The sequence below is a fragment of the Aspergillus heteromorphus genome, assembly GCF_003184545.1.
Source record: "Aspergillus heteromorphus CBS 117.55 chromosome Unknown BO70scaffold_23, whole genome shotgun sequence".
NCBI lineage: Eukaryota > Fungi > Ascomycota > Eurotiomycetes > Eurotiales > Aspergillaceae > Aspergillus > Aspergillus heteromorphus.
Genome location: NW_020290428.1, coordinates 40,735 through 64,272, shown reverse-complemented (window position 1 = coordinate 64,272; position 23,538 = coordinate 40,735). Strand labels below are relative to the sequence as shown.

The window sequence follows — 23,538 nt, the reverse complement described above, 5'->3', positions numbered from 1 at the left end:
CGTTGCTCTTCAAACGCAGAACGGTGACGTTGGATGCCCCCAACCTTCCCGCGTTTCCCCCGCCGGGTGCAAATAGGATGGTCGGGAAGCATAGCAGGGCCCCACCCACTGGGGAGATTCTTCTTCTTCAGGATGGACTGGGGTATCGGAGATTTGCTGGTCGGAGGACACGGACTGGGCTGCACACTAGAGAAGTCTAGTCTGCCCACCAGGCGTGACAGCCGAACTTCCGGTTCACAGTGGCTGGCATAGCACGGCGCGTGATTCCTTGTAGCCGAAGACCATGTCCGCGTCAGCCGGTCAGGACATCTTCTCTGTGACGGGGGGGGATGGATGCTGGACGAAGTGTCGTGTCAGGGCAGTAATGGTAGGGAGACGCGAGATGCGTACCGTGCCGTTCGCAGCATGAACGGCTGGATCCAGGGACTGGCGGAAAAAACGTTATCCTCGACAAGTCTTGGCCACGAGAATCAAAGCTTGGCATGCTGATCCTGGATCCATCGGTGCTGACGTCGGAGAACCTACCTCTGCAGTCAGAATGGGATTGCAGGGAACGATGGCCTGGGGGCTAGTGTGTACCTGCAGATGGTGGCGTCATCCAACATCCCAACCCTATGAGAAATCTGGTGGTGGTAGATGGAGGTGTCACGGTACTAGTAGATAGTGGGGGGGGAGGAGGTGAGAAAGAGAAGGAGAAGGAGAAGGAGAAAGACAACTGGGAATCTGCGCCGACCCCCGGGCCGGCGTCTTTCCCGAGCCAATCCCGGCCCGCGGCGGGGCGTGCCTTCCTTTTCCGTGGCCTTTCTGTTTCCTTTCTGGTCCCTTTCTGGTCCCTTTCTGGTCCCTGTCCTCCCCCATCATTTTTGCGGTCCTTCTTCTTCTTCTTCTTCTTCTTCTTCTTCTCCTCCCTGTCGATTTCCCTCCACACCCTGACCTGATCATCCACCTCCCCATTCAGCGTTCTCCTTCATCCGCCTAACTTCCTTCCTGGCCCCCACCCCCGCTCCCCCCAACGAACGATCCGATTCTTTCCCAGCGCCTTGATGCAGTGGCTGTCGAGCTAGCCAGCCATCTAACGGTCTAACCACTGCAAGACCCACCTCCCAGCAATACTAACTGCGCGCTACACCATCGATGTATATTAGATGCAGGATATTAGATTGCACCCCAGCGCCCTACCAAGCACCCCGGTGGATATCCCGTGGCCTGATTACCGAATGCGGCTATTTTCTCGAGTCCGACACGATGGCTTACGAATCCGGATGCCATGCGTGGTTGTACACCGTCCTCCATGGAGTATTGGGCGATTAAGGCGCTGACAGGATCAGCAGGTCCTTGTCCTGACCCCGGAGATGAGCAGTCTCATGTGCCACGTAAGGGAGAGAAACCCAACATGCCGGAGCAATGCGGGGGGCGCGAGTCCGTCGGAATGCGACTTTCTTCGAGGGTCTCCCCAGGCCCCCCCTGGCAGATAGATAGATTACTCCAATTGCTTTTCTTCCCCGAAAAGTTGGGGTTCCGGCTAATCATATACCCCTCCGCTCGGACGTTTCAACGCTTAAACTCCCGGCCAGATAGCTGACGTCGGTGGCATCTCCAGCTAGCTCGGTTAATTGGACCGTCCATTTACCCTGGACCAACTGGAGTGGTTTCCGTTACTCATCCTGCGTCGGTGCCCTATGCAAAAACAAGGAATGAACGGGTGTACGGTGTAGTACACTGTCAATCGGTATAGCATGATTCCCCGGGATTACGCGGTTTGGGATGGGGACTCTGCGGCCGTCTGTCGGTTCTTGTTCCCGCCAAGCCGTTGGCAGTCAAGATAGGTCATCCTTTCGCCTACCCTTGATCGTCACACTTTATTGTCAGGTCGGTCATTTCCATGCATTGTTGCCTGGAGGCCAAGGCGTCTGTCTGGATAGTCGCGACATGAATCCGACAGACCGTGCCAGACATGCACCTGAGGCTCCGAGCAAATCAGCAGAGGCCCTGATCACCCGGACTGGGAAGCTGTGGAGGGACTCGAGAAATCTCTTCAGTCTAGTGCTGATACTCCATCTCACAACTTGGGATCCATCTCCCCGTTCTCCACCCATATAGCGTCTCCCTTTCCATTTGCGCAAGCTCCCTACCGCCAGTGTGCGCCCCATCAGAATAAATTGTATGATATTACTCCGAAATGGGGCCGGTCACCCCACCTTCTGGGCTAGCCGGGGTTGAGGGACGACTGAGAAGCATGCGACCACCAAAGAGGTCACGGATTGCGGTCTCCGGCCCCTCGAAACTATCAAATCTCGGTCTTGACTGTCTCTTCACTAATCATGTCTCTTCAAAGCCGCGTAAGACAACCTATGGGCCAACATGCAAAGGCTAGAGATTAAGCGAAGCGTTACTCCCAGGAAAACATCTTGTGGGCCCTCCAAGTACAGTCGTTCTTGGGTTGTGGTGACATACACAGTTGACTTAACAACACTGGCGTACCTCGACTAGCCCAGGCTTGCCACATGAACCTTCCGTGGCCATCGAAACTGTCATGAGAGAACTACAACGTGCTGAGAGCACCAAGCCCTATGGCTGACCCAGAACCTGAGCAATAGTCTCTGTTTCACGTAGCAGCTCTTCTTCGCGCTTGATCCTCCCCATCACCTGTACACAGCAAGGGACACCTTCAAGCTCGTCCGGAACATCTTCACATTGGCTTTAGTAGGGCGGTTTAACGGAGTCCACAGGTTGACTTACATCGTGGCCTATATTTGACATCGCGAACATACTGGGCATCCTCGAGCCCATTTGCCTTTCCGCATGGGATTATTATAGCAGGATACTAGACACTATCAGCTCAAGTCCCTTTCGAAAAATGCCAGCGCGTATACATCCAACACATTGGCCAAGGTTGTGCACAAAACCCATCCCACTGGATCATGGCGAGGGGCAGTCCCCTGGTGCCCCGTCACAAAGCCCAAAAGGCGAGGAGGGTGGCTTCTTTGATAGAGGGTGTTTCTAGACTGGTCACTTCAAGGCCGGAGGCTTTCAAGGCGTCGACTGCTGCAGTGAGGGCTTTGATGACTGGGGCATGGACCGGGAAGTGCGAGTCTTCGAGAATGAACCCGAGAGCGGTGCGCCAGGTGGTGAAATGGCCGAGAAATCAAATTGCCAAGCGTCTGCCTCCACCACCAGACTTGTGAATAGGGCCAGATCTCGTACTGACGTTGCCAATGGCCCTGTACAGGGATTTACCCCGGCAAGTTCTTTGCGGTCAGAGCCTGTCGATCCGGCGTGTGGGATCCGGTCGATGCATGGCCGGAGCCTAGAAGTCCCGTTGCAGATGGCCGGGATCCGGATCAAGCCCACGACATGACATCGGTTCCCACGCCCAGGATCGAACCCCGCATGGCGATCAACGCGCTTCACCACCGGAGGACCCATCGGCATTGGGATTGGAGCGGTGGGGGTTGAGAGTGCGACCAAAGACATGGCTATGGGTTTCCGCAGCCTTGCGTTATAATCAGCCTATGATGTGATTCATCCGTTGGGCTCCTGACCATCAGTGTGTCTCGACGTAGGGAACTGCGCCCAGTTTGAGCAGAATCTAGAAAAGGGTGGATTGGAATCAACGGGGCCGGGGTCAACGAAGGACGCGAAGCCAATGTCTGACGGAATGCCTGGAACATTGAAGATATCCTGAACCATTCAGTATAATCTCGTGCTTATATGGCTCTTTCTTTTAGGAACCCCGCTTAACTGAAAGGCCATATCGGTGCGAACAGAAGTGTGGTGATGTGCATATTGCAACCCTCCTCGTCGGTCTAAGCCCAGGATCATCGCGATGATCTCCTGGCCCCGCACCGAGTCGACAGCTCACCCTGCCAATTTCACCCCGACTGGGCATCTAGACTGCCAAGAGGCAACAGTCACCGCGGACGGCACGTTGGGGCAAGTTCCGACGGCAGGGAACCATGTGGGATAGGACCCGAAAGGCCCTTGTGCAGGGGGGCAGCCAGTGGTCAGCATGGAGCTATGGGCGTGCATGATCTTAACGGTGGGGAGAGGCGTATTCTTGGGATCTCTTCTGTCATCCAGTACTATCCATAGCGCAAAACTACCCAGGATCTAAGCGCGTCGTAGTAACATCGCCCTATATCAAATATCAGAAGGCTCTCTGGATCAAGGACCAATGCAGTATCGCACAACAAGAGGTTTAATAAGGCGCGTTCGCAGATCACTAGATCCATCCAAGAATAAGTACCAGGATTTCCGTGAAAGAGGTGACCTGGATCCCTTACCCTGTTCGCAAGGGTTTGAAAGCAGGGCGTGACTGAGCAGAGAACGATAAACCCTGGGGTGAAAAGCAACAGGGGTATGAAGAATCAATGGTCTGTTAACTCAGAAGAACACCCGAATTAAATAACACACAGAAAACGAATTAATTATTTGATCAACAAAGATCGCAAAAACCACGCCCGGGGTGGGACCAAATATCCGCCGATAAAAAAAAGAAATGACAAGAGTGGGATTCGAACCCACGCCATCAAACGATGACCAGGAAACTCGGGGGAGTTGTCTGTCAAGGTAAACCTTAACCTGGCGCCTTAGACCGCTCGGCCATCTTGCCTGTTGGATGAGATAAGGGCCACAACAGGGGTATATTATCGTTGCATCAGTGTGACTGGTTGAGAGAGCATGGCATTACGAGTCGCTCTGATTCATCACCAGATCTCTGGAATCCATCTTCGGTGGAATTACTGCCTGATTGACCCTCTGGAGCATTAAAATGTAATGTAAGATGCAGTAATCTCAGCTTGGGGGGGGTGGGACGTGGAGCATGTCCAGGTGGGAAGCTTGACCGAGATATATATAGTGAATCTTCCCGCATCATGGTACCTTGGGAAAGTACTTATGCTATGCAGACCCCACCCTGTTGACGGAGGAATGAGGACAAATACTTTACTCGCGGCTTGAAGACAAGGTGTATTTGAGCTCCAAGTCTGCAGACTGCAGACTGCAGACTCGAGAGTGATCAGTGGTCCAATGGGATCCAGCCCATATAGACCCAAACTAAAACCATTATTCAAAGATCCGATTCAATGTATCAGGTAGGTACGCGGAGACCGACGCACCTGGTAAGCGAAAATTACTCACCTGTCACCCTGAAAAAGAAGCAACGTGGCTATGCATCATTCAGGTTGCCCGGCATGTCTGCCCACTCACCCTACATGAGGAATATCAGCTGATCGAGTAAACATATAGGCCCACGAACAGCCCTGATCCCCAAGGGGGCCCACCCTCCCAACCTCAAACTTTCCACCAAATGCATTCCAGGTAATCAAGGACATCACTGTCAGCCAACGAACCCTAAAATCAAATCTCAAATTCCTCCCAGCCTGGACCGTCACAACAACGCATTCCTCCGCCAGACTTAAATCCCCGGATCTGCCCCTGCCAGCTCCATCCAGACGGAACACCAAATCCTGCTCCACGCCCCCGACAACTCTCCAACATGCACCTCTACGCTCTTGCAGCCATCCTACTCTCAACCCTTTGCCTGACCTCAGCCTACGCCCTCAGTCCCGAGGACGAGTTCACCGCGGCAGGCTGCCCAGACACCACGAGCCCGTATGCCTCGCATTCCGATCAACTAGCCGCCTGGGAAGACTTCACCAGCATGCTCTACAACGAGAAGCGCATCACGGAAGCCTTTGACAAGTACGTCGCGGCCGGATACATCAACCACTCGCCCCTCGTCCCGGGGAACGGCGCAAACACCACCATCGCGGAACTGTCGCAGATCGTCCCCAACGTGAACTCGGACCTGCAGCGGGCCTACGTGGGCTGGGACCGCAATGGGACTGCTTTCGGGACGGCGCATACAAAGGTCACTGGCGGGGGTGCGATCGGGATCCCTGACTCGGCCCTCGTCGATATCATTCGGATGGTGGGCACCTGTTTGGTTGAGCATTGGGATGTTGAGCAGTCGACTGAAGGGAGTCATCCCAACCCGATTGCGTTCTTCTTCTAGATGAGAGTTTTCTGTCCAGGCCGGCAGATTTGGAAATATACAAGACCGATGGGGTTCAGATATGGAAATTGGAAAAGCGAGGTTCATGGTTTTCCCATTTGACAAGCCATGCATGCACACTGCGAAGAATATCACGCTCGGTTGCAATAGAAACGGCTGTTTTTCTCCTGTTTTATCCCTGTATATGTACTAAATTTAGTGTCATGCCGGATTCTGCTGCTTGCCCCTGGTGATGTTACGGGACTATTTAAAAGCCGGACCCTGGCAGGTAGGCATAATCCTTGATTGATTGCACTGCATGCTGAAAGAAATGCATAGCATCTTATCACCTGCCATCTGCCTTTCCAGGGTGTGTAGGCCTCTCTATCCTGCGGTACGAGTACATTGTCGTGGTTCGTTGCAGCCCTCAGGCAGCCCTCCCGGTGGAGACTACCCGAAGTGGTGATGTCCCCCGCGGCACTGCGACAACAACTCGACAACTCAACCACGCATCGCAACAGCCATGAGCCATGAGCCATGAGCACCCCTTCTCGACAACGGCCCAGCTCGAGCGCCAAGATCTTGGAAATCCCATCTAGAGCTGAGTAGATCTGGATGGACTTGATCTGTCAACGGCGGGATGAACCCCTTCATGGAGTAATGCAGCTGGGTCTATCTTCAGGGTCGAGTCGGTCTACCGCAAGGGAGACGCCTTGGGTCATCGATCATCGATTTATCGTGTCTATGTCTATGTCCATGCTATCGCTATGCAATCCGAAGAACGTCCGTTCTCCATGCGTAACCCATTAAACCAAGATACATGCAAACAGTCACTGTCCTCTTCCCCTTTCTCTCTCTCCGTGTGTTTAGATTGGCTCATCCCTCGGCTCGATCAACACCTCGTTCACCGACACGTGCGCCGGCTGGCGCAGTGCGTACACGATCGAGTTGGCCACATCCGCCGGATCGAGGATCTGCGCTCCCGACGGCTCGCCGTACTTCTTGATGGCCTCTGCGTCCGTGGACATCCCCAGGAGATCGGTGGCCGTGTTGCCCGGCTGCACGCTGGTCACGCGCAGTCCCATGCCTGCGGTCTCCAGGCGCAGCGATTGCAGCGTCGCCTCCACGAAGAACTTGCTGGCCGAGTAGACGCCCAGACCTGGGAACACCTTGCGTCCGGCGTCTGAGGAAATGGCCACGATGTGGCCGCTTCCACGTGAGAGCATGCCTGGGACCGTCGCCGACAGGCAGTGCAGGAGACCCTTGCAGTTGACATCGACCGTGCGCTCCCATTCATCGGTCTTCACGTTCGCCATCATCGTGAAGTACATCACTCCGGCGCACGAGATCAGGTAGTCCACCGGACCAAGCTCGTCGGCCGTGGCCTGGAGCAGGGAGTCGACCTGGGTCTTGTTGGTGACGTCGGTCGGGCGCACGATGACCTTGCTGCCATGCGCAGTCATCTGGTTCTTGATGGACTCGAGGGCCTCCACGCGACGCGCCGCCAGAGCGACATGGCAGCCCTCGCGGGCCAGCGCGATCGCGACGGCCGCGCCAATGCCCGACGACGCTCCCGTCACGACGGCCACACGACCGCTCAGGGGGCCTCGGTTGACGGGCTTCGCGGTCCCGTTCAAGGCCTGCTGCCGAACCGGGGGCTGCGACAACCACCCACGCGCGAACCAGTGCCGCGTGTAGGTCTCGAGCAGCGCCCGGTCGACCTTGGGCCGCTCCACGACCGCCCGGAAGGGCCTCGTGGCCGCGTTGTCCAGCACGACGATGCCCCGGAGGAAGTCCACCGTGGGCATGCCACTGCGGAGAATGTCGACCGTGAAGGCACCATCACCACCCTTGACCGCACCCCGCTTCTCGGTCCACAGGGCCACCCACTCGTCCCACCCCAGGGACTTGGTCGGGTATCCGAGCTCGCGGAGCGCGGCAAAGACAGCCCGCGTGTCGACCGGGTTGGGGTCGCCCAGGTGAAACACGGTCTGCTCCGCATGGGTCTGCGTGGCCAGGTGGATGATGGCCTTGCTGACGAAGTCTACCGGCGTCATCTCCGCCCGCCAGCCATCCACGTCCGGCGCGTAGCCCAGTTTGATCGACTCGACGATCAGGGCCGACAGCAGATCCCAGGCGTTGGCCGACCCCGTCTGGCTGTGGCCACTGATGGTGCCGGCGCGATGGATCTTCACCGGCAGTCCCCGGCGACCCGCCTCGAGCACGAGCTGCTCGGCCACCCACTTGGTTTGCCCGTACCCGTCCAGCAGCTTGTCCGGCACGTCGGCCACATCCAGCATGGTGTCCTCAGACCAGCCCTTCTCGCCCGAGGGGGGGAGGACGCCGTTCGTGGACACGTATTGCACGGTCGCGCCGCCCTTGCAGGCCAGACGAAGGATCTCGCGGGTGCCGCCGACGTTCGGGCCGCGCAGGGCCGCATAGGGGTAGACCAGGTTGACAGTGGCCGCCGCGTGGACGATGACCTGCACCCGCGACGCCAGCTCGTCAAAGGCCTCCGGGGAGAGGCCGAAGCGAGAGCGCGAGAGGTTGCCGGGCAGGATCTCGACGCGCTCCATGATCGAGTCGCGCCAGAGCCCCAGATCCAGGAGGTTGCGGCGGATTCTGGCCACACCCCCGGGCTGGTCATCGTTGGCGGGATCGGTGAAGCGCACCAGGCAGATGATGTGGGCCGAGGTGCTCTCCAGCAGGTCGTGCAGCAGGAACGCGCCCAGGAATCCCGTCACGCCGGTCAGGAGCACCGTGTTCGCCTGGTCGACGGAGCAAATGGTGGCCTTGTCCGGTCGGATGCTGTCATCCAGGGTCGCATCGGCACGCAGCACTGCCGGGAGGTCCGCCTGCACCGCCGCCGTGTGCCCATCGCGCACGGCGCGCACGGTTTCGAGATGGCCGGTGAGGGTCGAGTTTTCGGCCAGACGAGCGATCGGCACGCGGAAGCCAAAGTGGCGCGACAGCCGGGAGGACAGATCGGCCAGGGACAAGGAGTGTCCCCCCAGATCGAAGAAGTCGTCCGTCGGCTTCAGCAGAGTGCGGGACGTCTTGAGGGCGGTGGCCCAAATGGCCGCGACCTGGTCGAGGCCGATCGGATCCTTCTCCACCGGCTTGCCGTTCCCGTTGACGTGGTCCACCGTGGGCGGGGGCGGCAGGGCCTTCAGATCGACCTTGCCCGTCACCTCGTGGGTCGGCAGCTCCGTCAGTTGCACCCAGAGGGCGGGGATCATGTACTGCGCCAGGGACTGAGAGAGCACGCGGCGCGCGGCGGGACTGTACCCGGCCTCGTTGATCTCCACGGGCGGACGGTCGGCGGCATTGTCGCGGTCGGGCACGATGTAGGCCACCAGCTGCCGCTCCAGGCCGTCGCCATGGGCCACGACGGCACAGTGGCTGACCGCCAGGCTCTTGACGATGTCGTTCTCGACCTTGGCGGGCACCACGGAGTACCCGCGCAGCTTGATCATGGACCCCACGCGCCCGGTGATCTCGAGGAGTCCCGAGGGCAGCAGTCGCGCGAGATCGCCCGTCCGGTACAGACGCGCTCCGGCCTGGGCGTCGAAGGGGTTGGCAATGAAGGCCTTGGCGGTGGTCTCGGGGAGGTTGAGGTACCCGCGCGCGAGCATGGGCCCGGCCACGAAGAGCTCTCCGCTGACCCCGGTCTCCACCGGCTGGCTGTTCTCATCCAGGATATGGGTGTTCTTCGGGTCCATCGGGGGCCCCACGGGGCAGTACAGCGCGGTCTCGTCCAGCATCTCCCGGATATCTCCGCAGGCAATCTCGTGCGTCTCACAGGCGCTGTAGCAATTCAGGAGACGGGTCTTGGGGAGGGCTTTCATCGCCCGCCGGGCGAGTTCGGTGGTGACGACCTCGCCGTTGAGCCAGAGGGTGCGGAGGTGCGGCAGGCGAGTGCCAATGTGTGGGTGGCGGGCGAGCACGGTCGCCAGGAGGGTCGGGGTCATGAGGGTCTCGGTGACCCGCTTGGCCGCGAGCAGGTCCACCAGGGCGGCGGGGTCGTAGCTGGCCTCGTCGGGGACGGCGACGACGGTGGCCCCCCGCAAGAGCGGGCGGAGGATCTCCCAGATGAAGAAGACGTTGCAGGCGACGCGATCGCCCGGGTGCAGGTCTTGCACGCCGAATCGCAGGTTGTAGGAGAGCACGGGGGCGCGGTGGGGGTTGGCAATGCCCTTGGGCTTGCCGGTGGTTCCCGAGGAGTAGGAGACGAAGGCCAGGCGGTCCAAATCGTCGTCGGCGGGGAGGGGCGCCAGCTCGGTGGCTGAGCCGTTGGTCTTGGGGATCGGTTCATCGAGGGTGATCAGGGGGACGTCGGCTTGGATCTTCCCCAGCTCGGCGCGGCAAGTGATCACGACGGCGGGGTTCCCGTCGCGGATCACGTCGTCCAGCAGCTCCGGAGGGTATGCCAGCTCGAGGACGAGGAAGGCCCCGCCCGCGCGGAGGGCAGCCAGGCACGCAATGACATAGTCGCTGCTCCGGGGGAGAAGCACGCCGACGAGGGAGTCCCGGCGGACGCCGTAGTGGCGCAGACGGAGGGCGAGGGCGTCGACGTGGCGATCGAGCTCGGCGTAGGTGTATGTGGTGGTCTCATCCTCCAGGGCGAGAGCGTCGGGGGTGGCCTGGGCCTGTTGTGAGAAGAGGGCCGACAGGTCTTTGGTGATGTCGATGAAGGTCATTTTGGCGGGAGTGAGAGGGGGGGAGGTGGGGGGAGGAAGAGGTGATTGAGCAGTGGTCGAGGATAGCCAGCTCCGATGGATCGCGGTGGGAATTAATTCAGTCGAGAAGGGAGCTGATGGGGGGGAGGGGAGGGGAGGGGAGGGGAGGGGTCAGATGTGGCGGTTCTTCCTTGCAGGAGAGGGAAGAGGGAGGAAGAAGGAGGAGGAGGAGGGATTGAATGGATGGATGGAGGGAAGACTCACGGGACGGCGAGGAAGGCCAGGTTTTTGAGGCGCGGAGAAAGCAGCAGCAGCAGCAGCAGAACAGCTGCTGCTCCTGTTGAGCTTCTAGTGGGTGGGGAAGGAAGCTGATAAGGAGCAAGTCAGCGTCCAGAGCAACGGCGAGCCTGTCACATGCAAATGGCCGTGCCCCCGATTGGGTTAGCATCTCTCAACGCTCTGGATTAATATCAGGAGAGAATAATAATGCTGACAATACTCAGTACTCAGAATGGACTCTGGGTTGGTCTCTCGTGTTCTTTGATGAACCCGTGGTCCCGGGCTGCGATCGCCATGTCGCCATGCGGAGCCAATGGGCGACAACCCATCAATCCTCCGCTGTGCCTCTGCCTCTGCATCTGCGACCTGTACTTCTTCTGTCTACTGTACAGCTGTACGGAGTAGTACTTAGAGAGGTGTGATCCGTCGCACCAAATGGCTACCCAATTCAATGTGTTCCTGGCCCGGGGGAAGGGAAGACGGGGGAATCCAATCGACTGGGGTCGCGGGCCTGGTTGGGGATGCGGTTCGACCCGATCGGGAGCGTCATTGGCTGCGGCCAAGCCGGCAGTGGGCCAGGCCCCCCAATCAGAGCCCCGGTCTGCTGCACCTGGCATGTGATTGCGGGTCTGCCGGACAGTGTTTGCTTGGTTTGTCTGGTTTGCAGGCGCCGGCGGACATCTCCGACCGGCCAGGCGCTGCTCTCTCTCTTCCTCTTCCCCTCCTTCCCCTCCCTCACGCTCCCTCGATCCTCCGGTTGCTGGAGATCCCCGTCCCTGCCGCCCAGATCTTGTGGCTGCCTCCCGCTGCTCTCGCGGTCATCACTCTATCGGGCCAGCCCCCCTGCAGCTCTGTAGCGCCCTCCTGCACGCCTGCACGCCTGCACCCCCCGCGTCCGTTTGCCAGTATCCAGGCAACCCCCGTCATGCGATCCATGATGCCCGATCCCTGCGTCTGAGTCTGCATGCCGCCCACGGGCCACTGTCCTCCACCAATCCCTCTGATCAACGAAAACTATCGTCTACTTACCTATCCCCTGTCACAAGATACGAACCTGGCGTCCTACCTGCCTTTGTACGGAGTAGATAGTAGTTCATCCATGATCCTGGCCAGACACGGACACTGACAGCGGCAGTCGGATCGGGACAGGCGCACGGTCCGGGCGGAAATGCGCGCCGCGAATGGCCGGTCGGGCGAAGATGCCTCCTCTTCTGGTGGGATTGGATGTGCAAGAGAGAGTCCAAACGCGTGTCCATGACATTCAACCCCCAGAGAGTCCGGAATACTGTTACTATTATACATGTCCAGACGATCAGGATTCGAGAATGAGACGAGGAATGAAGTGCTGCGGGGACTTGGGACATGAGGTGGGCACCTCCCAACAATGGAAGCAAACAATCGGTCTAATGGTATGGATGGTATTCAGAAGTCCGTGACGACGACACCGACACTTCTTCCGTCAACCGGATTGTGTTCCTGCCTTCCCGGCGTCTCTCCTCCTGGACAAAGCTCCCGTCCAGTAGCAAGTCCTCCGACGAGCTCGGCGTGGTCCCCGCCTGCATCGCCTTCTCGCCCGCTCCAATGCTGACCTGGTATGTGTCTTCCCCGGGGTACGGGGCCAGATGGGCCAGCTTCACTCCGGCCTCACAGCTCGGCCCTTCCGACGGGGAGACCTGGAGGTGTGAAAGCCAGGTCCCAAACAACGACTTCAGGGCGGGGGTGGAGAGTGCAATCAGGGTGCTGCCGATCTCGGACGTTTCGATCGCCAGCATCGGGTCATATGCCCAACTGCCGTCGGAGGACCACTGGCCGATGAAGACGAGGTACATGCGGACCGACGAGATGACCAGGACTCTAGGAGATGGCTCATGTTAGCGGCGGGGGGGACACAGGCAGGCAGGCCCAGGCACTCACAAGACACCGGGGAACAGGATCAGGGACAGCTCGAGTTTTCTCTTCCGGGAAACATGCAGCCCGTGGATCAACAGGGCCGGGAGCGTCAACATCATCAGATCGCAGATCAAGGAGAGGACCGAATTGGCCACGTACACCTCCCCCCAGGTGATACACTGGTACTCGTTGATCTGCGGCTGCCAGGCATACGGCCAGAGACCGGTCACGGGGAGACAGTGCAAGAGCAGGAGGAGGAATTGGACCAGGTACGCGGCCAGGAGGAAGCCGGCGGAGCCCTTGATGGCCAGCGAGATCTTCCGATGGCACGATGCCAGCCGCTGGTAGAAGGCCAGTCCGGACAGGCGGCAGGTGAACAGGGCGGTCGTATACAGGACGTGCATGACGAAGTCGTAGACTTCGGTCTCGTCAACCTGGGTCAGAGACAGAACGTACTCGATGTACTCGATGTGTCGGCCACTGCCCAGATCAATCAAGACCATGCACAAGGCGACGATCGGGAAGTAAATCAACTATCAAGACCGTCAATATGAAACCCGGCTCCGTGAGAAAGGAACAGGGCTACCACAGTGAGGACTGCCAAGGCGTCGTCCCAGCCAAACTTCTTGACGATGAACAGCCGGGCGTAGCACCGGGCAATGACGATGACGGTGGCAAGGGCACTGACGCAGAAAATGGCGATCTTTGCGGGCTGGTCTCGCGACTGGGCCAAATACTCCAGAGTGATCCCGGCGGGTATGCGACCCTCGGCCGCCGCAGTCTCAATCGCGGTCGATATTTGAGGCATTGTTTGGGGGAGTTTGTGCCAACTTTGCCACTAGTTCAGGTGGGCATTCTCTCGAGGACATAAAGCCCAGTGTCTGGCAGACTTGACGTAGAAGCGGTGCCAGGGGGGGGAGAGAGCAGCGCCGCACCGATTCAATATCCATGACCCATGTCAGTCTGCTTGACGTGCATTGTTCTGTATCAAGGGCCTAGAAGTGGACGGACCACCCCACCCGGCTTCAGGGATTGTGATCCTACGTCTGTTCGGCCGTGGCGGCGTTAGCCTGGCTGGACGCCAGCGGATGTTGGAAATTGGAAGCTGAAACACCCCCCCCCCCCCTATCATCCAGTGGATAGTCTGCTTTCTTGCCCTTCCACTTATCAGCGCCGACCCTCGACCTATCTGGCTGTTCCCAGATCGACAATGTCTATATATCCAGATAGATACATACATGCTGGAAACCGACAGTCTGATCGCATGGGGGCTAGAGGGTGGATGCTCCATGCGAACCCCCATACGCCGGGACTTTTGCTGCCGGGGTGAGCGGGCCAACTCCAGGCAGAAGGCATAGACATCCTTGTCAATGGATCCATTATAACACCCTCGAATATGCGCCCTTCATGACCGGGACTCCGTTGGGGGGGGTAGGTAGGCCGAGACGCCGCAGGAGACGCCGCAGGCCACCGGCAAAGCACTACTCGACTAGTCGCAGGGTTAGTCCCTACCACGGAGAGACGCTTGCGTGGTCCGTTGGCAGTGGGATGGGATGGGATCTCCCCTCGGATTTGGTTTGGTGTTCTTCTGGTCGGGCGCATCAACCTGCATGGCTCCTCGTCCACATGTAGGGTTTGGGGGGAACGCAAGTGCCGTGACAGGCGCAAGCGTGGGGAGATCAAGCATCGCAGGGGCCGATCCGGAGGCCGATGCGCTGCCGCCTGCCGCTGCGGCGCTGCGGTCCTGCGGTCCTCCTGCGGTCGCTATCCGACGATCCACTCGGAGGATGGATTCGCCTACCGCACGGCATCCACTCATGCCAGCCCACAATAGATAGACCGCGCTCCAGCCACTCACCAGTCCGTTCTTTCCTGCCGGCTCTGGCTGTCTGACCGCTATTTAAACCAACCAACCCTCCTACGTCCCAGAGGTTGCTTTGTCGTGCCAACATTTTCTTTTCCCACCGGCTAGCAATCTGCACACTCTGATCCAGGATGCCTTCCGTTGGGTCCTGGCTTCTCAGCACGGCGTTGGCGTCTCTGGCCAGCGCCACCGGCCTCAATGACAGCCTGGTCGCGCAGCAGATCGACACCCGTCCGTTCCCCTACGATTTCCCAAAGCTGGGGGTCAATGGGTCGGACCTCTTCCCCATGCGCCGCTGCCAGGGCTTCCAGCTCGAGGAGGCCAGCATCGACGCGATCCAGGCCGAATTAGGCTCCGGTCGTCTGACCGGCGTGCAGCTGCTCCAGTGTTATCTGGAGCGCATCTACCAGGTGCAGCCGTACACCAAGTGAGTGATCGACCTGCTTTGACCGCCGATCCATACTGATGCGCGGTGCCAGTGCGGTCCTGCAGTTCAACCCCGACGCACTGGCCATCGCGGAGGGCTTGGACGCGGAGCGCCAGGAGGGTTTCGTGCGGGGCCCGCTGCACGGCATTCCCTTCCTGGTGAAGGACAACATCGCCAGCAAGGACAAGATGGAGACGACGGCGGGCAGCTGGGCGCTGGTGGGCTCGGTGGTGCCGCGGGACTCGCACGTGGTGCACCGTCTGCGCGAGGCCGGGGCGGTGCTGCTGGGCAAGGCGACGCTCAGCGAGTGGGCGGATATGCGCTCCAACGACTACTCGGAGGGCTACTCGGGTCGCGGTGGCCAGTGTCGCAACCCGTACAACTTCACCGTCAACCCCGGGGGCAGCAGCTCCGGGTCCGGCGTGGCGGTCACCAGCAACCAGGTCCCGTTCGCCCTGGGCACCGAGACCGACGGGAGTGGTAAGCCCTGACCCGACCTGACCTGACCCCGAGTCGGACACGTCGTCCGGACATGTAATGGCGGCTAACCCTGGCAGTGATCAACCCGGCGGAGCGGTGCAACGTCGTGGGCATCAAGCCCACCGTGGGCCTGACCTCCCGGGCGGGCGTCATCCCCGAGTCGCTGCACCAGGACACGGTCGGCACGTTCGGCAAGACGGTCCGGGATGCCACGTATGCCCTGGATGCCATCTACGGCGTGGACCCGCGCGACAACGAGACCGCCGCGCAGCTGGGCAAGACGCCCGCGGGCGGCTACGCGCAGTTCCTGACGGACAAGTCGGCCCTCCAGGGGGCGGTCTTCGGGCTGCCGTGGCTGTCGTTCTGGCAGTACAACGACGCCGCGCAGAACGCGCAGCTGATGGAGCTCCTCGCCCTCATCGAGTCGGCGGGGGCGACGATCATCAACGGCACGGAGCTGCCGTACTACAAGGAGATCGTCGACCCGGCGGGCTGGAACTGGGACTACGGCACCGAGCGCGGGTATCCCAACGAGTCGGAGTACACGTACGTCAAGGTGGACTTCTACAACAACATCCGGGATTACCTGGCGGAGCTGGGCAACACGAACATGCGGTCGCTGGAGGACATCGTGCAGTACAACATCGACAACGCGGGCAGCGAGGGCGGCATCCCCGGGGTGAACCCGGCGTTCGCGTCGGGCCAGGACGGGTTCCTGGCGTCGCTGGCCACCCAGGGCATCATGAACGAGACGTACTGGCAGGCGCTGGAGTACTGCCGGCGCACCAGCCGGGAGGAGGGCATCGACGCGGCGCTGCACTACCAGGGCCGCAACCTGACGGCGCTGCTGGCGCCGCCGGACTTTGCGCCGTCCTACGAGATCGCGGCGCAGGCGGGCTACCCGGTGGTGACGCTGCCGGCGGGGATCAACCAGGGGTCGAAGATGCCGTACGGGCTGGCGCTGATGGGCACGGCGTTCTCGGAGGCGACCCTGATCCGGTACGCCAGCGCGATCGAGGACCTGCAGGTCTCGTCGCACACGCGGTGGCAGCGCAGTCTGGCGACGTGGAGTGGGTATCTAGACCGGAACATTCCTGTCAATTAAGGCTGTGATCTGCCTCGGTCCTGCACACATGCCCTGTCACTGTATTGTAGCTGCCTTTACCTTGTATAATGCTACTGTGTTCTATCACCTGCCCCCCTTCTTCTTCTTCTTCTTCTTCTTCTTCTTCTCCTCCCATGCATGCCATCTGCGCACGTGGTAGGTCCGTAGGGACCAACCCCCCGGAGAATTGGCCCGCGGACGACGCCACCCAGCCCTGGCTTCTGGAAGCACGCCCGGGGTACCGTGAGGGTCGGCCAGGGGCTCCCGACCAACCAGCGGCCCACGTGGGCGCGGGAGTGGCCGCGAGACGTTCCGCCAAGCGCCAAGGCTCTCCGCCAAGCGCAACACGAAGAGCACCGTGGAGGACTCCCTGAAGGAGGATAGTGGTACGCAGGTGCAACTGAGTGCCACCCACACCACCCACGCCACCCATCGCTGCGATCCCTGGATCTTGACCGTTGCGCCAAGTCCCTCTCCGTCTGTCCTACCCCCCCCCCCTCCTCCTTGGCGCTGCGGCCCCGAATCAGACCCCCCCGCGTCGAAACGTGCCTGGCGGCGGTTCCGCTCTTCAGCTCTGCTTGAAGGGCAGTGACAGTGAATGACCCCGGTTACTTAAGATCTGCTCGTCCTCGCGGGGTTGTTCTCTTACTTATTGTCTTCTTGTGCTCTTCTCCTCTTCTCTTCTCTCCTCACCTCACCACACTCCTTCTTCCTCACTCCCTCTTCCCCCCCAATATCCGTCATCATGGCGGTCCTCCACGCCTACGACTACGTCTTCGCCATCGGCACCCTCTTCGCCATGTTGGATGCCTTCAACAACGGCGCCAGTAAGTTTCCTCCTCCTCCTTCTCTGTCTTCTTCGCTGTCTTCTTCCATCCCCTGTGACCTCTACTAAAAACCTTCTCTCCCAGACGATGTGGCCAACTCCTGGGCTACCAGCGTCTCGTCCCGCTCCATCTCCTACCGCCAGGCCATGATCTTCGGCACCATCTTCGAGATGCTGGGCGCCATCACCGTCGGGGCGCGCACCGCCGACACCATCAAGAACGGCATCATCCCCAACGCCGCCTTCCAGGGCAACGCCGGCGTGCAGATGCTGGCCTTCACCTGCGCCCTGGCCGCCGCCTCGTCCTGGGTCATGTGGTGCACGCGTCACTCCGCCCACGTCTCCTCGACCTACTCGCTCATCGCTGCCGTCGCGGGCGTCGGCGTGGCCACCGTGGGCGCCTCGCAGGTGCAATGGGGCTGGAACAACGGCAAGGGACTCGGGGCCATCTTCGCGGGACTGGGCATGGCACCCATCATCTCCGGGGGCTTTGCGGCGGCCATCTTCATGCTCATCAAGCTGGTCGTGCTGCTGCGCCGCAACCCCATCCCCTGGGCCGTCTACAGCTCGCCGTTCTTCTTCCTCATCGCCGCCACCATCTGCACCCTGTCCATCGTCTACAAGGGCTCGCCCAGCCTGGGTCTGAGCAAGAAGCCCGGCTGGTACATCGCCGCCGTGACCATGGGCACCGGCGGGGGCGTCGCCCTGCTGTCCGTGCTCTTCTTTGTCCCCTTCGTGCACGCCCGCGTCATCAAGAAGGACCACGGCGTCCAGTGGTGGATGTTCGTCCTGGGCCCGCTGCTGCTGCTGCGTCCCACCCCCGTCGAGGCCGCCCACGCCAAGATCCCCAACTACGCCGTCGTCCAGGACGACTCGGACGTGTTGTCCATGCGTTCGCCCGATACCCTCCGCGGCGTCGACGCCCCCAAGGCCGCCCCCCTCGCCGGGGTCGAGTCGATCCAGTCGGACGAGAAGCGCGTGGTGGCGGGCGAGTCGGCCCAGCTGACGTACCAGGAACTGATGGCGCAGTCGGAACGCCGGCTGAACGAGCGGCTGCTGCAGAAACGCGGTCCCATCGGCTGGGCGATGCGCACGCTCCGCGACAACCCGCTCGGGGCGGGCCAGATGTACGAGCTGCACAACATCCTGATCCTGTTCAAGCGCATCCCCGCGATGGTGGTGTGCGGGCTGCTGTACGGGCTGCACTACGACATCCACGCGGCGCAGTCGGGCATCGCGGGCACGCCCGAGGGCCAGCGCATGCAGCGGGTGTACGCGCACGCGGAGAAGTACCCCAACGAGGTGGAGCACACGTACTCGTTCGTGCAGGTGCTGACGGCGTGCACGGCGTCGTTCGCGCACGGAGCCAACGACATCGGCAACTCGGTCGGGCCCTGGGCCGTCATCTACTCGGCCTGGTCGACGGGCAACGCGGCCGCCGCGAAGGCGCCGGTGCCCGTGTGGCAGCTGGCGGTGCTGGCGGCGTGCATCTCGATCGGGCTGATTACCTATGGGTACAACATCATGAAGGGTATGTGGTCTGTCTCTATCTGTTGTCTGCCGATATCGACGATGCTAACCGGACTAGTCATGGGCAACAAGATCACGTACCACTCGCCCAGCCGCGGCTGCTCGATGGAGATGGGGGCGGCGATCACGGTGCTGGTGTTCTCGCAGTACTCGCTGCCGGTGTCGACGTCGATGTGCATCACGGGGGCGACGGTGGGCGTCGGGCTGTGCAACGGCACCTTCAAGGCCGTCAACTTCCAGCGCGTGGGTCTGCTGCTGCTGGCGTGGATCATGACGCTGCCGATTGCAGGCACCCTGGGGGGCGTGCTGATGGGGCTGTTCCTGAATGCGCCGCACTTTGCTTGACCATCTGGAGAGGATCCGGAGGAGAAAGTAGCTAATCTATTGTCCACGGGGAGTGGTGGTTAGATGACTGTCGATTAATCATGAGCAGTGAGGGTGTAGTTAGTTAATCAGTCCATGAGATTAATCGAATATGTCCCAGACAACTCAGCAGGTCACACTAAAACATCCCGATGGCGACACAGCTTGAGGGGAAGTGAAATAAAATGACCCGATGATAAGATCCGCCGAGGGGAACTCTTTTCTGTCACTTCTCTTCTTCTTCTTCTCCTTCTTCCTCTTCCTCTTCTTCCTCCTCTCCAACCTCACCCTCACGCTAACCCTAACCCTACATCCCCATCCTCTACAGAATGACATCCCAACCACGGTACCGCCTCGGGGTCGACGTGGGAGGCAAGCACCTCCGTGTACTGTATATCCAGTTCAAGACCCAACTAATCATCCACAGGCACCAACACCGACGCCGTGCTGATCTCCCTCGATCCCATCGCCATCGTCTCCTCCCATAAATCCCCGACCACGCCCGACATCACCTCCGGCATCACCGCCGCCATCCGCGCCGTCCTCGCCACCGCTGATGTCTCTCACGTTCTCTCCGCCATCGAATGCGTCATCATCGGCACCACCCACTTCGTCAACGCCGTCGTGCAGCGCTCTCCGTCCCTGCGCCGCGTCGCCGTCGTGCGTCTCTGCGGCGGTCCCCACGAGGGCTTCGGCCGCGCCATCCCCCCCTTCGTCGATTTTCCCGCCGACCTGCGCGCCCGCATCGCCCCCCCGCGCCCGTATCTCTGCCACGGCGGGTTCCAGATCTCCGGCGAGGAGATCAGTCCGCTGGACGAGACGGAGCTGGAGACCGTCGGGCGGGCCATCGTGGCGGACGGGGTGTTGGACGTCGTCGTCGCGGGCATGTACGCGCCCCTGGACCCTGCCCAGGAGGTGCGCGCTGGAGAGATCCTGCTGCGATCCATGACGAAGGCCTGCCCCGGCGCGACGCCCCGTATCACGCTCTCCCACCAGGTCTCCGGACTGGGGTTCCTGGCCAGGGAGAACGCTGCCATCCTCAACGCCACGCTCCGTCCACTGGCCGAGCGCACAATCTGCAGCTTCCAGCGGGCCATGCGCGCGATCTTCCCCGAGGCGCTCGTCACGCTGTTTCTCACCCAGAATGACGGCAGTGTGCTGGCCGCCAACGAGGCCGTCGACCTGCCCATCCGCACGTTCAACTCGGGGCCAACCAACTCCATCCGCGGCGGGGCGTTCCTCTGGCGGACGGCAGCAGAAGAAGAAGAAGAAGAAGAAGAAGAAGAAGAAGAAGAAGAAGGGAGCGGACCGACGCGGCACCCGCGCAGGGCGGAGCCCCTGGTGGTCATCGACATCGGGGGCACCACCTCCGACAGCGGGCTGCTGCTGCCCAACGGACTGCCCCAGATGAGCTCCGTCATGAGTCTCGTCGGCGGCGTGCGCACCAACTTCGCCCTGCCCGCGGTCGAGAGCATCGGGCTGGGGGGAGGCAGTCTCGTCCGGGGCACGGAGGAGGAGGAGACATGCTCGGTCGGTCCCGACAGTGTCGCGCACGAGCTGCTGGTCCGGGCCCGTCTCTTCGGGGGCGACTGTCTCACGGCCACGGATATCGTCGCGGCGGCATGGCAGAGACACCGTCCCTCGGGGCCCAATCCGCTGCACGGGCTGGGGGACCCGGCCCATCTGGCCGATATCACGCCGCGGATGGCCACCCGCGCCCAGAATGCCATGCGACGGATGATCGAGGATCTCGTCGACCGCACCAAGGTCTCCCGGGAGGACGTCGATGTGCTGCTCGTCGGCGGCGGCGCGCCCATCGTCCGCACCGACGAGCCTCTCCGCGGCGTCCGGCAGGTGCAGACGGTGGCCGGGGGTGAGGTCGCCAATGCGGTTGGAGCGGCCATCTCGCGCGTCTCGGGCGTCGTCGACACGGTCGTGGACACCTCCCACGGCACCCTCAGGGACGCCCAGGACCGGGTCTCGCAGCGGGCCCTCGGCCAGGCCGTCGCCCACGGGGCCCGGCCCGACACGGTGCACGTCGCCGAGGTGACGCTGCTGCCCATCCAGTACGTCGAGGAGGCCAAGGCGCGCCTCGTCGTGCGCGCCGTGGGCGAGCTGGACCTCGTGGCTGTTCCGGATGGTGCCCTCGACAGGCGGCTCGAGGCTGTTCTTCCCGACTCGGACTCGGATCCAGCCCTAGATCCCACCCCCATGCCCTCCCTCACGCACCCCCACCCCCCCAGCCAGACCTCCAGGCCTACCGCCCCACCATCCAGCACCGCCAGTGGATCCTCACCCCGACCGACCTGGACTTCATCGCCTGCGGCTGCAAGATCCTCGGCTGCGGGGGCGGCGGCGACCCGTACCCGGAGCACCTGAGGGCGCTGGCCCTGCTGCGCAGCCAGCCCGGTGGGATCACCGTCGTCTCGCCCGACTTCCTGCCCGACGACGCCCTGGTCGGCTGGACGGGCTGCATGGGCAGCCCCGACGTGAGCCTGGAGCGACTCGAGAACGGCGAGTGCGGGCAGGCGCACGCCGAGCTGATGCGGGTGACGGGGAGTGATGCGGTGTCCGGCTTCATGGCGGTGGAGATCGGCGGGGGCAATGGGATGGTCAATCTCGCGGTGGCCGCGCAGGGCGGCGTGCCCTGTCTCGACGCCGATTTCATGGGCCGCGCCTATCCGACCCTCTGGCAGGTCACTCCCAACGTGTTTGGGTCGGCGCGCGGCGAGGCGCTGGTGCCCACCACCATGGCCAGCGGCGATGGGTCGTTCATCACCATGACGCGCGTGCGGACGGACCGGCTGGTGGATCGGGGGCTGCGGGCCTCGTGCGTCGAGATGGGCTGTCGCACGGGCGTCGCGGGGCCCCCGAAACGGGTGCAGCTGGTGCGCGAGCAGGCGATCCTTCACTCGGTGTCCCTGGCCTGGTGGATCGGGCGGGCCGTGATGCTGGAGCGCACTCTCGCGGATAGGGCACGGCGCATCGTCGAGGCCGTCGGGGGGACGGCCAGTGCGGCCGTCCTGGGCGAGGGCAAGGTCGTGGCCGTGTCGCGGGTGCTGAAGACGGGCCACTCGTATGGGGTGCTGGAGGTGGACGGTCGCCTGAGTGCCGGGACGACCCCCGCGACGATCCGCGTGCCCTTCAAGAACGAGAATGCCCTGGTGGAGGCGGTCGTTCGGGGAGAGCAGCAGGTGCAGGTGTTGGCGGCGGTGCCCGATCTGATTGTCGTGCTGGACGCGGAGACGGGGGCTGGCCTGGCCACCCCCGAGTATAAATACGGGCTGAAGGTGGTGATCCTCGCCATTGCTGCCTCTCCCCGGTGGACCGACTCGGCGAGGGGGATGGAGCTGGGGGGGCCTTCATCCATGGGGTTTGAGGTCGAATACGTGCCGGTGGGGCGATACTGTCCCCCTCGCAGTGTCATCGAGGCGTTTGCGGAGGGCTGATCTATTGATCAGGAGGTGGGAACCGGGCATTCATGGTTGTGGTATTATTCAACCGGATCTTTACAATGGATGTTTTTTTTTTTGTTTTTTTCTGGCCATCTATCAAGGGTAGTAGTTTTATATATCCCACAGTCCCGACATCCCCGGACATTCCCCGCAATCCCATCTCAACCCTAACTGAAGTACCACCCTACTAGAGATATACACACACAGCCCTAAAGCACACTAAGCCCCATTCTCCATTCCCCAAACCAATCTCCAACTCCAACCCCCCCCCCCCTCTCCCCCACCGTTCTGTTCTGGTGGGAAACTCCCAATCTTAGTCCTATGTAGTGAGATATCTTGCAAAATTTAAACTATCGGGGCAATGGCGCATCTGGGAGCGCGTCAGACTGAAGTAAACTTCGGCCATAGGATTTCATCTGCAAAGATGTCCCTGTATATCTGAAGGTGGCCGGTTCAAGCCCGGCTTGCCCCATTATTCTTTTTCTTTTCTCCTTTTTTTTTTTTTTTTCGCTTTTCTTGGGTGTGAGTGGGTCTCGACCGAGGGCTACACTCACTCACTCGATGTTAATTTGCTTTGGGACATCACTATCTGTCTGTCTGTCTGTCCGTCATACTGCGACTACAATACTAGTACTACTAGGGACT

The 23,538-nt window shown here is 61.1% G+C and overlaps 8 protein-coding genes and 2 non-coding genes across 10 annotated transcripts; 5 read left to right on the top strand and 5 right to left on the bottom strand.

Moving 5' to 3' along the window:
- Positions 1 to 2,574: 2,574 nt before the first annotated feature.
- On the bottom strand, positions 2,575 to 3,776 carry BO70DRAFT_412526 (uncharacterized protein). Its single transcript, XM_025547314.1, has 4 exons — positions 3,560 to 3,776; positions 2,874 to 3,493; positions 2,740 to 2,824; positions 2,575 to 2,687 (listed from the first exon to the last, which is right to left on the bottom strand). The coding sequence occupies exons 1-2, from the start codon at positions 3,688 to 3,690 to the stop codon at positions 3,031 to 3,033; spliced, it is 594 nt and encodes a 197-aa protein (XP_025396936.1). The 5' UTR covers positions 3,691 to 3,776; the 3' UTR covers positions 2,575 to 2,687; positions 2,740 to 2,824; positions 2,874 to 3,030.
- Positions 3,777 to 4,499: 723 nt separating this feature from the next.
- On the bottom strand, positions 4,500 to 4,612 carry BO70DRAFT_t238. The gene has a single exon. It is a non-coding gene; the product is annotated as a tRNA-Leu (tRNA).
- A 679-nt stretch (positions 4,613 to 5,291) lies between these two features.
- BO70DRAFT_364278 (uncharacterized protein) lies at positions 5,292 to 6,281 on the top strand. The gene has a single exon (XM_025543768.1). The coding sequence runs from the start codon at positions 5,498 to 5,500 to the stop codon at positions 6,014 to 6,016; it is 519 nt and encodes a 172-aa protein (XP_025396935.1). The 5' UTR covers positions 5,292 to 5,497; the 3' UTR covers positions 6,017 to 6,281.
- On the bottom strand, positions 6,083 to 6,698 carry BO70DRAFT_103974 (uncharacterized protein). The gene has a single exon (XM_025537814.1). It carries the CDS (start codon positions 6,532 to 6,534, stop codon positions 6,148 to 6,150), a length of 387 nt encoding a protein of 128 aa, XP_025396934.1. The 5' UTR covers positions 6,535 to 6,698; the 3' UTR covers positions 6,083 to 6,147.
- Positions 6,699 to 6,861: 163 nt separating this feature from the next.
- Positions 6,862 to 10,695, bottom strand: BO70DRAFT_431177 (non-ribosomal peptide synthetase; the record flags this gene model as incomplete). Its single annotated transcript, XM_025548220.1, has 1 exon — positions 6,862 to 10,695. One exon carries the CDS (start codon positions 10,693 to 10,695, stop codon positions 6,862 to 6,864), a length of 3,834 nt encoding a protein of 1,277 aa, XP_025396933.1.
- Positions 10,696 to 12,451: 1,756 nt separating this feature from the next.
- On the bottom strand, positions 12,452 to 13,872 carry BO70DRAFT_319401 (uncharacterized protein; the record flags this gene model as incomplete). Its single annotated transcript, XM_025540439.1, has 3 exons — positions 13,430 to 13,872; positions 12,868 to 13,376; positions 12,452 to 12,807 (listed from the first exon to the last, which is right to left on the bottom strand). Coding segments are annotated over exons 1-3 (1,086 nt in total), but the record flags the coding sequence as incomplete, so codon positions are not given.
- A 959-nt stretch (positions 13,873 to 14,831) lies between these two features.
- Positions 14,832 to 16,774, top strand: BO70DRAFT_364274 (amidase family protein). Its single transcript, XM_025543767.1, has 3 exons — positions 14,832 to 15,134; positions 15,187 to 15,614; positions 15,692 to 16,774. The coding sequence occupies exons 1-3, from the start codon at positions 14,839 to 14,841 to the stop codon at positions 16,717 to 16,719; spliced, it is 1,752 nt and encodes a 583-aa protein (XP_025396931.1). The 5' UTR covers positions 14,832 to 14,838; the 3' UTR covers positions 16,720 to 16,774.
- Positions 16,775 to 17,366: 592 nt separating this feature from the next.
- On the top strand, positions 17,367 to 19,598 carry BO70DRAFT_341080 (inorganic phosphate transporter). The gene is made up of 3 exons (XM_025541319.1): positions 17,367 to 17,546; positions 17,631 to 19,076; positions 19,134 to 19,598. The coding sequence occupies exons 1-3, from the start codon at positions 17,465 to 17,467 to the stop codon at positions 19,418 to 19,420; spliced, it is 1,815 nt and encodes a 604-aa protein (XP_025396930.1). The 5' UTR covers positions 17,367 to 17,464; the 3' UTR covers positions 19,421 to 19,598.
- Positions 19,599 to 19,767: 169 nt separating this feature from the next.
- Positions 19,768 to 23,053, top strand: BO70DRAFT_412518 (uncharacterized protein; the record flags this gene model as incomplete). Its single annotated transcript, XM_025547313.1, has 3 exons — positions 19,768 to 19,810; positions 19,866 to 21,604; positions 21,682 to 23,053. The coding sequence occupies 3 exons, from the start codon at positions 19,768 to 19,770 to the stop codon at positions 22,885 to 22,887; spliced, it is 2,988 nt and encodes a 995-aa protein (XP_025396929.1). The 3' UTR covers positions 22,888 to 23,053.
- A 195-nt stretch (positions 23,054 to 23,248) lies between these two features.
- On the top strand, positions 23,249 to 23,365 carry BO70DRAFT_t250. The gene has a single exon. It is a non-coding gene; the product is annotated as a tRNA-Phe (tRNA).
- The last annotated feature ends 173 nt before the right edge of the window (positions 23,366 to 23,538 follow it).

Coding starts and splice junctions, on each gene's coding strand:
- BO70DRAFT_364274 (XM_025543767.1), top strand. CDS start 14,839: ATGCCTTCCGTTGGGTCCTGGCTTCTCAGCACGGCGTTGGCGTCTCTG. Junction 15,135..15,186: donor CAGGTGCAGCCGTACACCAA/GTGAGTGATCGA, acceptor GCGCGGTGCCAG/TGCGGTCCTGCAGTTCAACC. Junction 15,615..15,691: donor CACCGAGACCGACGGGAGTG/GTAAGCCCTGAC, acceptor TAACCCTGGCAG/TGATCAACCCGGCGGAGCGG.
- BO70DRAFT_103974 (XM_025537814.1), bottom strand. CDS start 6,534: ATGGCTCATGGCTCATGGCTGTTGCGATGCGTGGTTGAGTTGTCGAGT.
- BO70DRAFT_364278 (XM_025543768.1), top strand. CDS start 5,498: ATGCACCTCTACGCTCTTGCAGCCATCCTACTCTCAACCCTTTGCCTG.
- BO70DRAFT_412526 (XM_025547314.1), bottom strand. CDS start 3,690: ATGGTTCAGGATATCTTCAATGTTCCAGGCATTCCGTCAGACATTGGC. Junction 3,494..3,559: donor AACTGGGCGCAGTTCCCTAC/GTCGAGACACAC, acceptor TTATAACGCAAG/GCTGCGGAAACCCATAGCCA.
- BO70DRAFT_341080 (XM_025541319.1), top strand. CDS start 17,465: ATGGCGGTCCTCCACGCCTACGACTACGTCTTCGCCATCGGCACCCTC. Junction 17,547..17,630: donor TGCCTTCAACAACGGCGCCA/GTAAGTTTCCTC, acceptor CTTCTCTCCCAG/ACGATGTGGCCAACTCCTGG. Junction 19,077..19,133: donor TGGGTACAACATCATGAAGG/GTATGTGGTCTG, acceptor TAACCGGACTAG/TCATGGGCAACAAGATCACG.